Source organism: Theropithecus gelada, chromosome 12 (assembly GCF_003255815.1).
Source record: "Theropithecus gelada isolate Dixy chromosome 12, Tgel_1.0, whole genome shotgun sequence".
In the NCBI taxonomy this organism is placed as follows: domain Eukaryota; kingdom Metazoa; phylum Chordata; class Mammalia; order Primates; family Cercopithecidae; genus Theropithecus; species Theropithecus gelada.
In genome coordinates, this window is record NC_037680.1 from 12643892 (window position 1) to 12661493 (window position 17602).

Below are 17602 nucleotides of genomic sequence, written 5' to 3' on the forward strand. Positions count from 1 at the left end.
CCAGCACAGGGTGGGCTGAATCGAACTGAATATTTTACTCATTAAATGAATGAGTAAATATCAGGGTCAGGTTTTAGAAAATGCAGCTCTTGATAAGGCTCTGATTGATAAAACTGGACTTTAAAAAAAAAAAAATGTTACCTTCTCACATAGGAAACAAAACGCAGGCTACACCAACAGAACAGCTATCCAACCACAAACCAGACCACCAGCCACCATTCCACAGATGCAGACAATGACCTGAAATTTCAAACAAGAATGGAGTTTACATTCACTAACCTGTCATGGAAATTCCTCAAGATTGATTTGTAAATTAACCTTGGCCAGGCGCAGTGGCTCATGCCTGGCCAAGGTTACACTTTGGGAGGCCAAGGCGGGTGGATCACTTGAGGTCAGGAGTTTGAAACCAGCCTAGCCAATGTGGTGAAACCCTGTCTCTACTAAAAATGCAAAAAAAATTAGCCGAGTGTGGTGGCGTGCTCCTGTAATCCCAGCTACTCGGGAGGCTGAGGCAGGAGAATCACTTGAAGCCGGGAGGCAGAGGTTGCAGTGAGCCGAGATTGCACCACTGCACTCGAGCCTGGGCAACAGAGTGAGATTCCATCTCAAAAAAAAAAAAAAAGTTATCTTTATTCTACTTAGAAAAGGCCATAGAGAGTCTCTCTGTGACTACCTTTCCTGAGTTTTCAACCCAAACGCCAAGTGAATCCTTGAGGAAGAACAGATATTGAGCCAGATTGGTCTTGATGACGCCAGCAAAGCACCATGCTCAGGGTAAGGGGAGCACTGAGATACAGGGACCTGAACGTCTCATTTCCCAAACTTCCATCTGCTCTCCCAGACGAGACTTGTCAACTGACACCTTATACCGCTAGTATTTTGGAAAAGTACTCAATTTCAGATTCTAACACATGTCCTCGTATTCTGGAAGATTACATCTATAGAAACCTGGTTTTTCCATAATCTCAGCCTCAGTCACCTTGGAAGAGGAGGAGAATTTGAACTTGGATTTTGAAAGCAGGCAAGATTCACGTCCTGGTTGCTCACAGGTGACTTCCACGCCACTGACATATCGTACACATTGTTTTTCTCACTTAAAAACACACACACACACACAAAGCAAGCACTGTCTTGACTGAAAATGCCAAGGAACAAATTTTGGTGGGTGCTAACACCCACACTTGCAATTCCTTGTAGCAACAAACACAAAAGCAAATAAACAGCAATTTACCAGTTCTGTTGCCCTAAGAAACCTATGGAAAGAGGATTTTTATTAACTCTTCCATGTAAGACTGGAGCAATCTTCCTGTCCAAATACTAAAGTCCTTTCAGACATTTCTCCCTCTAGTGGTTTGTGTTTAAGAATCTAAGGGGAGAGGAGCAAATGGGAATTACTGATCAAAGGGGCATAAAGTTTCAGTGATACAAGACGAGTAAGTTCTGGAGACCTGACTATAGTTAACAATACAGTATTGTACACCTAATTAAAAGGGTAGATTTCACGTTAAGTAATATATATTACTTTTATATTTATAAATATTTTATACATTTACTTATTTATGTGGTTTTTTTTGTTTTTGTTTTTGTTTTTTTTTTGAGGCCGAGTCTCACTCTGTTGCCCAGGCTAGAATGCAACTGCACGATCTTGGCTCACTGCAACCCCCACCTCCCGGTTCAAGCAATTCTCTTGCCTCAGCTGTCTGAGTAGCTGGGACTACAGACACGCACCATGACGCCCGGCTTATTTTTGTATTTTTAGTAGAGACAGGGTTTCGCCACGTTGGCCAGGCTGATCTCGAACTCTTGACCTCCAGTGATCTGCCCACCTCGGCCTCCCAAAGTGCTGGGATTACAGGCATGAGCTACCGCACCTGGCCTTATTTGTATGTTTTACATTCTGTGTATATATATTTAGAGGGAGCATGCACGTGTGCATACATGCACTTTTCAAGTCTCACAGCGATGTCTTTTAATCCTTTTCTTAAGGCAGGTAAGATGAGAAGTTTCAACCTTAACCTAACAGATGAGGAAATGGAAGCAAAGGGTACTACATCATGTATAGCACAAACAAACCTAAAACACCTTTTTTTTTGCCTTTCAAATTGGGAAAACAACTTCCTTCTGGGCTGTAGGGAAAATGAAAGGTGACTCGGCCCAAAAATCCCTTCTGGGCTCCCCCGTCCAGCTTGCTGGAAATCTGTGAGACACCTTGGTGGCAGCGACTGAGGTTGGGGCTGTTCACAGCTGTTCTCTTCCTCCTCTTTCCTCCCAAGTCCACAGCGAGAGAGAACTCCCTGGGGCCTCCCACCTGAGCAGGACATGCGCGGCTGCCTTGAAGTGAAGGCAGCCCCGGGCTCTGGAGGTCAGCAGCGCAGGGCACGAATCCTCGCCCCACCAGCAGGACTCCAGCTCTACAGCTCTGGGCCTCTGTCCACCCCTGAGAGCCTCTAAACTTCCATCTGCCACCTATAAAACTGGAAGAGCAAAACCTCTATCTCACAGGACTGTTCTAGGATTAAATGAGACAGAATATAGAATATACTTAGCATAGTGCCTGAAGCATACTAAGAAAGTCAGTAATACAACTATCTTCAGAGTTAAACTTTTAGGTCAAAACCTATCAGATGAGAAAAGGAACTATACAAAAACCCCTCAGCTCCCGGGCCATGGTTCCCCGTCAGGCTGTAAGATCCACAGCTCTAGGTCTAGGGCCTACAGGCACTTAGAAAATCTGCAATTGAAACAGAAAGCCTCAATTATCAGCAGATGATCACAGTATCCACATAACCAAAGAAAAGGCTTATTAATCAGGAAGGGGGTTGGTCTGCTATGAAAACACAAAAAAGATAGTTATAAGGGAAAAGAGGGCAGATCACTGCAAAGTGTGTTGCCCACAGGGAAAGAACCTTGGCCAGTGTTCTGGTCTCAAGGGTAGTTTCATTTAGACCCAAACCACATCTCTAAAATACAGACTGACAGATCAGGCAATCAGAGGCTGATGGCCCTAAATATTGTATTCACCCAATCCCTGCTTGTTCCAAGGCCCAGGATCCCTACATGGGTCTACCTGCAGGGAGAAAGAGGGAGGAAACCACATGGACACTGTCAGAGCTCAGACTGCTACAGTGAAATACCACAGACTGGGTGGCTTAAGCAACAGCGACTTTCTCACAGTTCTGGAGGCTGAAGTTCTAAGATCAGGGTGCCAGCATTGTTAGATTTCAGTGAGGGCCCTCCTCCTGGCTCACAGACTGTGTCCTTATAAGGCAGAGGGAACAAGTGCTGGCCTCTCTCCCTCTTCTCATCATGGCACTAATCCCATCATAGGGGCCTCAACCTCATGACCTCATCTAACCCTAGTTACTTCCCAAAGCACCCATACCTCCTAAAACCATCACATTGGGAATCAGGGCTTCAGTACATGAATTTCAGGGAGGACATAAACACCCAGTCCATCGCAGACACCCAGACAAGGTCTTCTAATGGAGATACTTTGCATTGACTAATAAACTGCTATCCTATCCACGTTTGCATGTCAGTTCTTTGAGCTTGATTCATCTGAGTCCCCTGACTTTGTGCCATTAAAATCAAGCTTCAGTCCGTGAGCTCACAAGCCAGCCTCTGCAGAGTGGTAAAGAGGCCTGCAGAACAAATGTCAGTGAATTGTAGGGCCTCCTGGAAGTTTCCTTCAGAACAATGACCCACTACTTCAATAGTACTTTAATAACACTCAAGTACAAATCAAAACCACACTGAGATACCACTCACACACACTAGAATGACTGGAACCAAAAAGACAGATAATAACAAGAGTTGGCAAGGATGAGAAGTTGGAGCCTGCGTACCCTGCTGGTGGGAATGTAAACTGACATTGCCACTTTGGAAAACGTTTTGACAATTCCTCAAATGTTAAGCATTGAGTTATGATATAATCCAGTGCCGGGGCTACAGGTTTCCACAATTTAGATGTTAAAACCTTTACCTCCAGGGCTATGGTGTTAGGAGCTGGGGCCTTTGGGAGGTGACTAGGTCATGGGGGCCAGAGCCCTTATGAATGGGATTAGTGTCCTCATAAAAGAGGCCCTAGAGAGCTGCCTTGCCTGTTCGGCCATATGAGGACACCTCAAGAAAATGCCATCTATGAATCAGGCCCTCTCCAGACACTGAATCCGCCTTCATCTTAGACTTCCCAGCCTCCAGTACTGTGAGATATAAATGCCTGTTGCTTATAAGCCACCCAGTCTATGATATTTCATTACAGCAGCCCAAACAATGACACACAGCAATTCCACTCCTAGCTCTATACCCAAGAAAGAAAAAGGAGAACATATTTTCCCACAAACACTAGCACAGGGACGTTCACAGCAGCATCCTTGATCATAACCCCAAGGCAGAAACAACACAAATGCCCATCAACTGACGAATGGATCACTGAACCGTGGCATATCCATACAATGGAATACGATGCCACAACAGAAATGGAGAACTGACACACCACAGCGTGGGTGAAGCTGACCACACTACCCTGAGTGACTAAGAAAGAAAAGATATGCTAGGCCCCAAAGGACCACGAGTACATGATTCCATGTATACGAAATGTCCAACTCAGGCAAATCTCTAAGGACAGGAAATAGACAGTGGCTGCTTGGGGCTGGGCATGGGGAAGGAGGGCTGGGAGGGGCTGGGTGGCGAAGGCTACAGGGAGTGGGATTTTTGTGGTAATGAAAATGTTCTGAAGCAGACTGTGGTGATGGAGGCACGACTTTGACTATACTAAAAGCCATTGAACCGTACTCTTTAATGGATGATGGTATGCTATGTGAATTATATTTTATTTTTTTTTTTTTTTTTTTTTTTTTTTTTTTTTTTTTTTTTTTTTTTTGAGACGGAGTCTCGCGCTGTGTCACCCAGGCTGGAGTGCAGTGGCGCGATCTCGGCTCACTGCAAGCTCCGCCTCCCAGGTTCACGCCATTCTCCCGCCTCAGCCTCCGAGTAGCTGGGACTACAGGCGCCCGCCACCACGCCCGGCTGGTTTTTTGTATTTTTAGTAGAGACGGGGTTTCACCATGTTAGCCAGGATGGTCTCGATCTCCTGACCTCGTGATCCACCCGCCTCGGCCTCCCAAAGTGCTGGGATTACAGGCTTGAGCCACCGCGCCCGGCGAATTATATTTTAATAAAGCTACTTTATAAAAACCACCTATCTCTATTTTGCCTGGAAAGCCTGCTAAAAATAACCGCCATGTATGGAGCGCCTCCTTCAGGTCAAACACTGTGCCAAGAACGTCCCTTTATTATCTCACGTGTTTCTCATAATGATCTTACCGAGTGGGCAGGAACGATGAAAAACCACTCAAGGATGTATTTAAATGCCTCCTATTTAGCGATAGGAACAAGCTGAATCATGCTACAGAAAGATGCTGGTAAAACCCCCACTGACTGAAAGCTCAAAGGGTGCAACTACTTAGAGAAAGGCACGAGATGGGGAGGAAAAAAATCACCAGAATTCCATTCGATGTAATTTCATGGGCACCCGAGGAAGGCGACATGCGCTGTGGTAGGGCCCTCCATAAGGGAGGTAAACGCACCCAGCGGTGCTGACGGTGTACGCACAATAGCACCCGGTGGGCTAATTGCAGGAAGGCAATGCCAGCACAGGGGAAATGAGAGCTTTAGTCTTTGTTCTCACACTGGCTTGCTTCCCCCCCGTACCCCACTAAAGGGAAAAAGTATGCTTGATATGATTACAAAAACTGTATAGGTATCTTATCAATTTTTTTCAGAAAATTTCAAATGTCTAAGGAGAAAGTAAGCATCAGTCATAACCTAACATCAACGTTTTGGTATTGATTTGTAGTCAATGGCAGGACCTACATAAAGTCAAATAGAATTTTAAATGTCCGGTAGCAAACACCCTGAACAAAATCTGGGACAGAAATGAGAAAAAAACATGCCATGCTCTGACCCTAAAACTTCAAAGACAGCTATGGGGAAAACAAGCCCACAGAGATTTCTTCTGAACACAGGACATCTGAGAAGGGAAGGAGCTTGCCCAAATCTCCACTGACAAAGGTGATCACAAAGGGAGAAGGACCTCACCCTCGTGCCTGTCTTCCTGAACTCAGCCCGCTCACCTCCACGTACAGGCAGCAGCTGACCGAGGGCAGCAGGGAGCAGGATGCCAGACACCATGACTTCCAGGTGCAAGTGTCCAGAGGGTGACCACCCTCAGGGTGAAACACGGCCCCATCCATAGCACTAGGCCCTGGCACTCCAGGGATAGAACACACTCCTTTTGGCAAATGCTTCCTGGCAGCAGGTGCCAGAGGACAGGCTACAGCTGCAGATAAAGGCCAGTTATGACTCCTTGATGGCAAAGCCACAGGGTCCCAGCCCAGTTACTTGTCATGGCTGCCTTCTGCCAGGGGACCCAGGAAATGAATACTAGCTCCTGGGAACACCAACCTGGCTCCTAGACTGCCCTGCAGTGGCCCAGGCAGTTTATCTGTGTCTGGCCAACTGCCAGCCATTTCCCCACCTTGCAGTTAGAACCAAAGCCCAGGACTGCATTTCAAATTGGAGAATTTTATAGTTCTTCATTTTTCTGGATCCATAACCACTTTCCCTCTCCCTCTAGTTAATTTTGGCTTGCAGTTAATTGCTAGGAAGAGGCATTTCCAGGAGGAAGGAGAGGGCAGGTGGAATGTCAGACTGGTGAAACTGAGTCATGCAAATGACCATTTGGAGAGGTAGCATTGCACAGTGGTTATGAGCAAATTTCAGAGCAAGCAAGGCCCCTGTATAAACTCCAGTTCTATCCATCACTAACCAGGAGCCTTCAGGAACAAAAGTTACCTTCTCCACCTGGTGTTAAATAATACCTCTACTTAACAGAGTCCAGCATAACACATGACACAAATCACGGGCTCAGTACGTGGTTATTACTATCATCTTAATAAGGGTCATCCAAACCTTACTTAAGATGAAGAAATTCCATAGTTAAGTCTTTCATTCTGCAATTCTTTATGAGCACCTACTAAATGCCAGGCATGAGTCTAGGGGTTAGGGATAAAAAGAAGACAGTTAAGGAATACTGTTGCCTCGGTGAGCCTAAAGGCTTGTGAGGGAGATGGACAAGTCAATAGACCAATACATTAATTAAATGCAGGTAATTAGATCTTTAAACAAAAAACGCCCATGGCACTGCGGAAAAAGAATATGAGTGGTAAAGGCAAAGCAGGAACTACCTGGTCAATTACTAAGTTGTGCTTCCTTAGTTGCCTAGGTTCCACAGTCTGGGAACTGTCCCAAGATGGAAATAAAAGGCTTTTCATTCCCATCTGAAATTCTGGCAACCCATTTCCCAAAAGAAATGCAAATGCTCCCAAAGCATATGAGAATATGTTCAACTAGGCTGCTAACTAAAGAAATGCACATTAACATGGAGAATTAGCATTGCTGATAAAAAGAATTATAACACTTAGTGCTGGCAAAGGAGAATAAACATTTTCACCCCCGCTAGTGGTAAATGAGTATGACGCTTTTGGAGCATGGCTTGACACTGGTCATCAAAATTATGTGAGCATTTTCTTTGACCCAGACTTCTAGTAATTTATCCTAAAGAAACAAGAAGACAGGCATTAAAATACAAATGTTTAAGGACAGTTATTCCGGATTTTTTCTAACCTCAAGACATTGGAAATAACCCATGTCTTCAGCATAAAATTGCTAAAATAGGCTAAACCCATACATAGAATACCACATAGCTATCAAAAAATAACAAACCTCTATTTATCCAAGGATGGAAAGATGTTCAAACGATGGTGTTAAATAAAGAAAAAAACAGTTTTCAAAACTATATGTAGATCATGTCTATGTTTTTAAAAAAAGCTAAATGGATATATGTGTGTGCATGCACGCGCACACACACACGGGGCATACATCAAAATGTTAGCTCTGGTTATCCCTGGAAGGCCCAGTAACAAGTGAGTTTCACTGTATTCTCTGCACCTTTATGAATTACCTTAACTGTTTACAGTAAACACATATTTTTTTCTTTGTCTTGCCCCACGCATTTCTTACTGCACATCATGGGTGGAGGTGGGGATGAAATTGAGGCATCGAGACACAATCTTTTTATCCCTTCACTACATGACTATCCCTTGTTGCTAAGTCAAAAGTAACTTTCTAAATGTGCTGAAGTGTATGTCTGGGTTTTCTTACATTTTTATTTACAAATTCTTTTATTCCATGTTCTTGAAAAGCAAAACAAAATGCTAGGGTAGACAATTTCAAACTCTTCCAGGATGACAAACAAAAAAAATTTCCAAAATTTTAGGGATGGAAAGTAAGTTATTCAATGCCATGTTTGATCTTCACCATGATGCCACTTGGCAGCTGTCATGACCCTCCCTCCCTTTCATGGATGAGAAAACTGGGGTTCTGAAAGACGAATAAATCATGTGGTGTCACACAGCAGGTAAGCAGCAGAGGGCAGCTCTGATGGAGGACTCTTCTCAGGACTACATTAGCTTTGCACGGCTGCCACAATACAGCACTACAAACTGAGTGACTTAAACCAGGGGTCTGCAATCCCCAGGCCACAGACTGTCACCTGCTTTATCTGTATTTACAGCCACTCCCCATCAATTGCATTACTGCCTGAGCTCCACCTCCTGTCAGATCAGCAATGGCATTTGATTCTCATAGGAGCACAAACCCTAAAAGTGCACAGTAAATGTAATGTGCTTGAATCATCCCTAAACCATCCCCCACCCAACCCCAGCCCGTGGAAAAATTGTCTACCATGAAATCAGTCGCTGGTGCCAAAAAGGGTTGGGGACCACTGGCTTAAACAACAGAAATGTATTGTCTCACAGTTCTGGAGGCTACAAGTCTGAAATCAATGTGTCCACAGGGCCACACTCCCCGTTAAACTTACAGGGAGGTTCCCTCTTCCAGCTTCTGGTCTTTGCTGGAATCTTCGGCACTCTTTGGCCTGTAGATGCATTACTACAGTCTCTGCCCTCTTGTCCCATGGCGGACTACTCCTCGTGTCTGACTGTGTCTCTGCTTTCTCTTCTTATAAGGATACTAGTCATATCAGATCAGGTCCCACCCTAATGAAGCATAACCTCATCTTCACTTGTTTTCATCTGCAAAGACCCTGTTTCCAAATAAGGTCACATTCTTCTGTACTGGGGGGTGAGGACTTCAACATATCTTTTTAGGGGACACAACTGAGCCCATAACAGGGACCAAGTCTACACTCCTTCCGCTAGTACATCTTACCTGCAGCACCATAACCCAGTAGGGTCATGTCTGTGTCATGCCTGCTTTCATCTGTCCTGTTCAGGACAGTGGAGGGCCACTCCTTGCTGTCTCCAGGCGAGTAAAATTCATACTAGTCAAGGCGGAGGAGCTCCCGTCCTGCTGAAACAGCTCCACCTCCTGCCTTGACTCTCATCAGCCATCAAGGGCATCTCTGAAGTTATTTATTCTTCTAGTTCAGGTTCTGCTCTTGAGTTAAAACACATTCAAGAGCTTTGTCAATTTAAGAGCACTAGACAAATGTGGAGTAAATAGGATTCACTTTCTCAGAGCCTGATTTAGGGCCAGATCAAACAACCTACAGGAAGAACGCAGGGAGACATGATACTATTTTAATATGTTCTTGGTGTAACTCATTGCCTTTGCAGTCCAGCTCAGACACCAAAAGCAAATTACCAATCCATCACTTCTTGACTGAATGAGTTACTTTTCTTTTTAAATTTCTGGAATTGTTTCCAACAGCAGCGAGGGTGCTGGTAAAGTCAGTCATCAAAAGGCTATCAAGCTATCCTGTTGACTGGTGGTTTTCAGGCCGACGCATGTGGCTCAGCAAATTGGAAAAGAACACAGAGCAAGCAGCCTGGGTGAGAACCGGTGGGCCCGTCTATCTCACACAGGCAGACACACAAAGGGCTTATGCCTCTCTCAAGACATCCACTGCGGGCCCTCCAATTCCCACCCCAATGTGCAGCTGAGCAGAACGCCATTGGGAGGTACATTTGCAACAGAAGAACCACCTCTCAGGCTGCATTGAGACTCCGTGTTGTAGAATTAGAAGGCTGTCCAGGTGAACATCTCCCATCTGCCTTCACCTCCATCTCAGCAAGCTGACTGACAGCCCAGGAGACAGCTGGGCCTGGGGTGCCTCCACACTGCCCCACCTGTGCTGCAATCATATGCAAAATGTCACAGACCCCCAATGAGTGTCAAGCTGGACCTTCTGTGGCAAGCATCCCACGGCCCTCACAGCTCATGGTGGCAGGAGGCTGTTCTTCCTGGGGCCTTACACAGTACACAGGGCAGAGAATGGCAGGGACAGACGTGAAATTCCATGTCATTCGACCCTGCCAAGTTCCTCCTATACTTATTTCTCCCCAAGCCCTCCATCTCCAGCACCTCCTTCCTTTCCTCAGTATCACTCTCTCATTTCCAAATCTCCTAATCTTCATTTATTAAGAACTTCCGTCTGTTTTTTGAAAACAGGTTAAAAATGACCCACCTAAAGAGACATTGTCCAATACAGTAGCCACTAGCTGCATGGGCCTATTTAAATTCTTTAAAATTAAATCAAGTTAAAAATCCAGTTCCAGCTGGGCACAGCGGTGCCTCACGCCTATAATCCCAACACTTTGGAAGGCTGAGGAGGGCGGATCACCTGGGGTCAGGAGTTTGAGACCAGACTGGCCAACATGGTGAAACCCTGTCTCTACTAAAAAAATAAAAAATTAGCCGGGTATAGTGGTACATGCCTGTAATCCCAGCTACTCGGGAGGCTGAGGCAGGAGAATTGCTTGAACCAGGGTGGCAGAGGTTGCAGTGAGCCGAGATCGCACCACTGCACTCCAGCCTGGGCCACAAAGCGAGACTCCATCTCAATCAATCAATATCCAGTTCCTCAGTGACTCTATCTACATACCAAGTACCCAATGACCACATGTGGCTAGTGACTACCATATCGCACAGCACAGATACAGAACACGGCCATCGCCACCGAGCATCTATTGGACAGCTCTGCTTGTCATAAAGAAAATGTGTCCCCCTCCTTCCTCTGTCCCCAGCCCCCTCCTGGAGGGGAGGCGACCCTGCTGCCAGTCTCCTTTGTATCCTTTATATGCCTACACAAGTGTGTGTGGATGCAAACCTCTTTTGTTAAAACAAATGAGAAAAGACTACACATGCTATTTGGTGTCATGCTTTCTTCACTGAATGCAGCTTGGAGGTCACGTCGTAAGTACACAGATAGTGCTTCATTCTTTAGAGTGGTTGCATAGCAATCCACTGTCACCAGGCCAGTGTCACCAACCCCACCTGCACCCCCCAGGCTCCTCTGTCACCCACTGTGAGGCTGGCTCCCTTCTCTCCCAAACAGTCTCATCCTACCCTCCCAGTCTCTACATCCTCAAACTCTTTTCTGACTCTTCCCTTTACACCTCTCTTGCCCTAATAAAAACGTAGCTGTTCTCTGAGGAAGCTGCTTTTCCTGCCTTTGCAGTAGAGGCCGCTTTTCCTCTCTGATCCCACATTCTCCAAGCGTCTTTCTTCCTGGTGGCCGCCCCCAGCTTCCTCCCTCAACACTGCCAGTTGCCATCAGACTCAAGCACCCACTGCACCGCCTTCCTGGCGCTGCCCCCTCACCTCCTGGCCCCTTCCCTGCACTGATGACTCATTGATGAAGACCTGCTTCATGGCCTTCACCTCCTTCCCAAATTCTACACACATTCCTGGTAACTTCAATCTCAAATGGATCATCCAGACAACACCGGGCCTCACCCACCTCCCTGACCTTTCATCCCCACCCTGCCTCAGCCACTAACTCTTCCCTAAATCTGTGCCAATAAGTGAAACACCTATGGAATCTTGGTTTTTAGCAAACTACTCTCAGATTAGTACCCATGCAAACAATTACTGACCTATCAAAGACTTCTAGTCTTCCTTTTTTTTTTTTGAGACAGAGTCTCGTCCTGTCACCCAGGCTGGAGTGCAGTGGTGCGATCTCGGCTCACTGCAAGCTCCACCTCCTGGGTTTGCGCCATTCTCCTGCCTCAGCCTCCAGAGTAGCTGGGACTACAGGCGCCCGCCACCACGCCCGGCTAAGTTTTTGTATTTTTAGTAGAGATGGGGTTTCACTGTGTTAGCCAGGATGGTCTCAAACTCCTGACCTTGGATCTGCCCACCTCAGCCTCTCAAAGTGCTGGGATTACAGGCGTGAGCCACCACGCCCGGCCATAATTAAGACTTCTAATCTATGGTGACTATTTATTAAATTTGCCATTATCCTTCCACGCCTCCTTGGCTAGTTTATTCTGTCTCTTCTTAGGAATCCCTTGCTTGTAAACATAACATTCCCTTGTCCCTCCTTCTATCTTACCTGTTGAAAATCCTGACCATGTGTAAACCTGATGGTCCATCTTCTCCATACCTTTATTTCCTACCACAGGAAAGTAACCAAACTTGGAACTTAAAAAAAACTAGTTGGTAGAATTATAAAATGGCATAACGACTACGGAAAATAGTATAGAGGTTCCTCAAACATTTTAAAAGGGAACTGCCATAGGATCCAGCAATCCCACTTCCGGGTATTTATCCTAATGAATTGGAAGCAGGTCCCAAAGAGATATCTGAACCCTCACATTCATAGCAGCATTACTCACAATGGCCAAATGGATGAATGGATAAACAAAATGCGGCATATATTTACAACAGAATATTATTCAGCCTTTAGGCAGGGCACAGTAGCTCACACCTGTAATATCAGCACTTTGGGAGGTCAAGGGAGGCAGATCACTGAGGCCAGGAGTTCAAGACCAGCCTGGCCAACATGGCAAAATTCCATCTCTACAAAAAAACCAAAAATTAGCCAGGTTTTGTGGTGCACGCATGTAGTCCCAGCTACTCCCGAGGCTGAGGTAGGAGAATTGCCTGAACCTGGGAGGCTAAGGTTGCAGTGAGCCAAGATCACGCCACTGCACTCCAGCCTGGGCCACAGAGCAAGACTCAGTCTCGGAAAAATAAACAAAATAAATTAAAAGGATTATTCAGCCTTTAAAAGGAAGGACATTGTGTCACATGCTACGAAAGATGGATGATCCTTGAGGACACTGTGCTAAGTGAAATCAGCCAGTCACAAAAAAGACAAATACTGTATAATTTCATTGATATGAGGTATCTAAAGTAGTCAAATTCATAGAAATAGAAAGTACAATGGTGATTGCTAGGGACTAGGGGGCAGGGAAAAATGGGGAGTTCAATGGGCAGAGTTTCAATTTTGCAGAATGAGAAAAGTTCTGAGGATCTGTTTCAAAACAACGTGAAACATACTTAACACTACTGAACCATATACTTAAAAATGATTAGGCTAATGCATTTTATGTTATATGTTTTAACAATATAAAATAAAAATAAAGATTTATAATAATACAATTTTTAAAAATGCAAAACAAAAACTATTAGGGCTGGCTACACTCTGGTGGTGCTGAAGCCAAACTCTCTTTCCCTGAGTATGAAATACCCCATCATATCCACAATTAGGATGCACAGTCACCAGGTGGCAAGGCTAAGGAAGGTTTTGAGTTGCTTTGCCTCAGTAATTCAAGCTCAAGATTCATCCCAAGGTTTTGGGTCCAATTCAAAAAAATAAAGGGAATTAGCTAAGGGCCAGTTGCATATTTTCCAATTTCCTCTAATATTACTCTCCAGCTACTAACTGAAAACCAATGGCTTTTCTAACTCATTTATGCTCATTAATATGCAAATATCAGCTTCTCAGCTGGCAGTGATTTCATTAATTTTAAACTTACATGGGGTAAGCCAGGGATTGAAACTTTAAACCAAAGCGAACAATACGGAGGACTGTGAGTATCACTTAAATCCCTAGATGAGGAATCTCCAAGTGAATGCATTGGCATTGTCACGTGAACAATCACCTGGGAATTAATCAAAGCAACTCCTCTGAGTTTTTGCCTTTTGGGAAGTGATATATGATTTTAAAGAACAGTAGCTGTTCGGGGATTATTAAAAACAGTGAAAGCAAAGACATTTCTCATCAATTCTGATCTTGGAAAACCTCCAGATCTAACAAACATTCACACAGATCCTAACAATATAGAAAAGCCACAATTATTCGTGGCTTTCTAATATGTACGAAACTCATTTCAGCAGAAAGGAAATCAGATTAAAAAGCAAATTAGAATAATGAAATTGGAAAACTCTGAATTCAATTCTTTCTGGAATTGCAAATCAAATTATGTATTATTAGCTCTGCAATAAAAAAGAAAAAGCAGCGGGAAAAACTTTCTCCTTTGAGGGCACTGCCCAATACAAAATAATATAAGCCACATGTGTAATTTTAAATTTCTAAAAGACATTTTAAGAAGCTAAAGCAAAAAGAAAATAACTTTAAGTTTAACCAATATATCCAAAATATTCTAAATATCGACACATAATGAATATTTTTAAACTATTAACAAATACTTTTTCTCATTAAGTCTTTAGAATCTAGTGTGTATTTTATACTTACAATACAACTCAGTTCAGACAAGCCACATATCAAGTGCTAACATATTGCACTAGTGGCAACCATATTGGACAGTGCAGCTATAGAACCAAAGATGACGTGTTCCTCTGACAAGACAGTGGCTAGCTCCTGAAATCCGAGTATCTCTCTACATTACACTCTCTAGACTTCTCAGTTCCTCAAATACCCAGAACAGCTTGGGTTGAGTGCATTAGTTGCTCCTTTGGCTAGACCAGTGTTAAGTCAAGGTTGGTCATCACGGTACAGGTCAAGTATCCTTTATCCAAAGTGCTTAGGACCAGAAGGGTTTCAGGTTTCAGATTTTTTTGGATTTTGGGATGACTGCATATACATAATAAGATATATTGAGGATGGAACCCAAATCTAAACATGAAATTCATTTATGTTTCATATACACCTTATACACACAGCCTGAAGGTAATCTTAGACAACATTTTAAGTAATTTTGTGCACGAAACAAAGTTTTGACTCTGACCAGTCACATGAGGTCAGGTGTGGAATTTTCTACTTGTGACATCAGGTTGGTGCTTAAAAAGTTTTGAATTTGGGAGTATTTCAAATTTTGGATTTTCAGATTAGAGACACTCAACCATCATTTGAAATTTTTAAAAGTCAGTTTACTACTATTTTCTAGTATTTTTTTCAACCACAAATTCACTTTTAAAAATTAATTTTATCCTAAATGATATCATGTGTGATATCACAAGTTTGATACTTCCATTTGTTAAAAAAAAACTAATGCCCATTAAAATAGACATTTAACATTTAAAATAAGTTTTTGTACACTAACTAAAGCTAACACTGACATGAATTAAAATTTGCTCTCATTAGTGAGTCAGTTATGGTGTCATCTTTTAAAAGTTTTCCATCTGGCATATTCAGTCTCAGATATGTTACTGTCTCTTGGCCTCAAAGAGGTACTGCAACACTTGCATGTTGGAATATGGCCTAACATCCCATTCAAGAGTACTTTCTTGTTGGAGACAAAGTCTCGCTCTATCGCCTAGGTTGCAGTGCAGTGGCACCGATCTTGGCTCACTACAGCCTCCACCTCCTGGGTTCAATCAATTATTCTACCTCAGTCTCCTGAGTAGGTGAGCTACAGGCACACAGCATCATGCGCAGCTAATTTTTGTATATTTTTGTAGAGATGGGGTTTCACCATGTTGGTCAGGCTGGTCTTGAACTCCTGGCCTCAAGTGATCCACCTGCCTCAGCCTCCCAAAGTGCTGGAATTACAGGTGTGAGCCACCGCGCCCAGCCTCAAGAGTACTTTCCATCTGGGTGCCACCACAAACCACAGAAAGGGTCATTTACTCACCTGTGTTTAACTGTCCAAAAGCTGCAGAGACAGAGAAAACTGTTGCTCTGATACCTACACATGCACGTATACATGCACATATATACATATAACTACATGCACATATATATGCACATATTAGTGTATAGGGATATGCATAAAAATGTGTGTGTCTGTGTCTGTGTGTGTGTGTGTACTCATCGCAATCATCCTACAAAGGAGGCATTGTCATTTTCTTGCTTTTCCAGATGAAGGAATGAAGCACAGAGCAGTTACTGGCTTCCATAATCACAGGGCTAGCAAATCTGATTACAGAACCTGTGTTCTTATTACCCTGGCGTTTACAAATGATATAAAGAGATGGAAGTTGGAAAAGACATATGTTTTAGAGTCACAAACATAAGTCCTTCAAAGTCAAAACCTTCACCCATGGGATGTGAAGACTGGGGCAAGCAACATCCCCTAATACAGAGGGGGGGCAGAAGGCAAATAGAGTAATTTAGAATGTCCTTAAGATGTCTTCTATAAATGACAGTGGAGAATTCCTCTTACTTAGAAGAAAAACAACATAAAAATGCAAGAGAACAAAGATTCCAATAAGAAAAAGCAAAAGGATGGATGGATGGATGGATGGATGAGCAGATGGACAGACCAGCAAACAAATAGTCTCAAAATCTGAGAACAGAAAATCTAAAGGTACATCCTCTCTCTCTGACCATCCCAAGAGGACCCTATCACATGACTGGCATTGCACTAGTCACTTTCAGAAGCAGCCTGGGGACCTTCTTCTCATCACTGGGACAAAAGCTGCAGGGCAAGCTGTGTTGAGGGCCTCATTCCGTGGCCTTCATCTGCACGGATTCTGCAGCCTGGAGAAAGACAAGAATCCACTTACATGTACTCTCTATGAGCAGAATGCACAGCGGCCGCATTGCTGTAACGCCACAGGACAATCGCCGACGACAGGACGTCCAGGATGGCATCAAACTAGGAGAAGGAGACATGGCATTAGAGGCTTTCCAGAGTTAATAGCACACAAATGTGAAGACACAGGACAACTGTGCTGTGACTCAAAATATCTGCACGAGTAAACTCTGATCAAAGAGGCCTCCCATCATTACGACGCAGCCACGTACTGCCCTCATGCCTGGGGCATCTGGAGCTCGGAGACCCAGCGTGCCATGTGGGGGGCTCTGCTCCCAGGGTGCCTGGCTCCCAGCACTCTGCAGACATAGGGCAGAAGGTGGGGAGTTCACTGTTTCAAAACACACAGAATTGGTTTCCCCATGACAGTCAAGATAATTGCAGTAGTTTCCTGCACATCCCAGATAAGAGACTCGAGTGAGAAATCTATTTCTGACTCTCAATGGGACTATGCTACCTGGGGTCCAGGGGTGAGAGTGGGGGTCACCAGGACCTGTGATAAGTCTGCCAGCACTTTACAGTTGCATACAAAACTCAATGCTTCTGTTTGAATGAGAGAGTATGCATGCACAAGAAAGCTAGGGAGAATGAGAGAAAAACGTATGTGCGTGTTTGTTTCTGGGGGTGTGTATGCACTGTGTGTGTGCATGTGTATATATGTGGTATATCTGGGTGCGTGTGTGTGGTGGTGTGCCTTTTTCCTGGATGGTCCACATCTTTCATAAGATTCTGAAAAGAATCTGCAACGTACCTACAATAGCAAGTTCTCACAACAAAGGGCAGAAGTGGGTTTG

General features: G+C 44.2%; 1 protein-coding gene across 1 annotated transcript in view; it reads right to left on the minus strand.

The window, feature by feature from the left end:
* TMEM163 (transmembrane protein 163) overlaps positions 1-17602 on the minus strand; it is a 261536-nt gene that overhangs the window by 78902 nt on the left and 165032 nt on the right. Inside the window, exon 4 of the mRNA XM_025404662.1 lies at positions 16780-16871. Within this exon, the coding sequence (XP_025260447.1) occupies positions 16780-16871 (92 nt within the window). The remainder of the gene's footprint in view (positions 1-16779; positions 16872-17602) is intronic.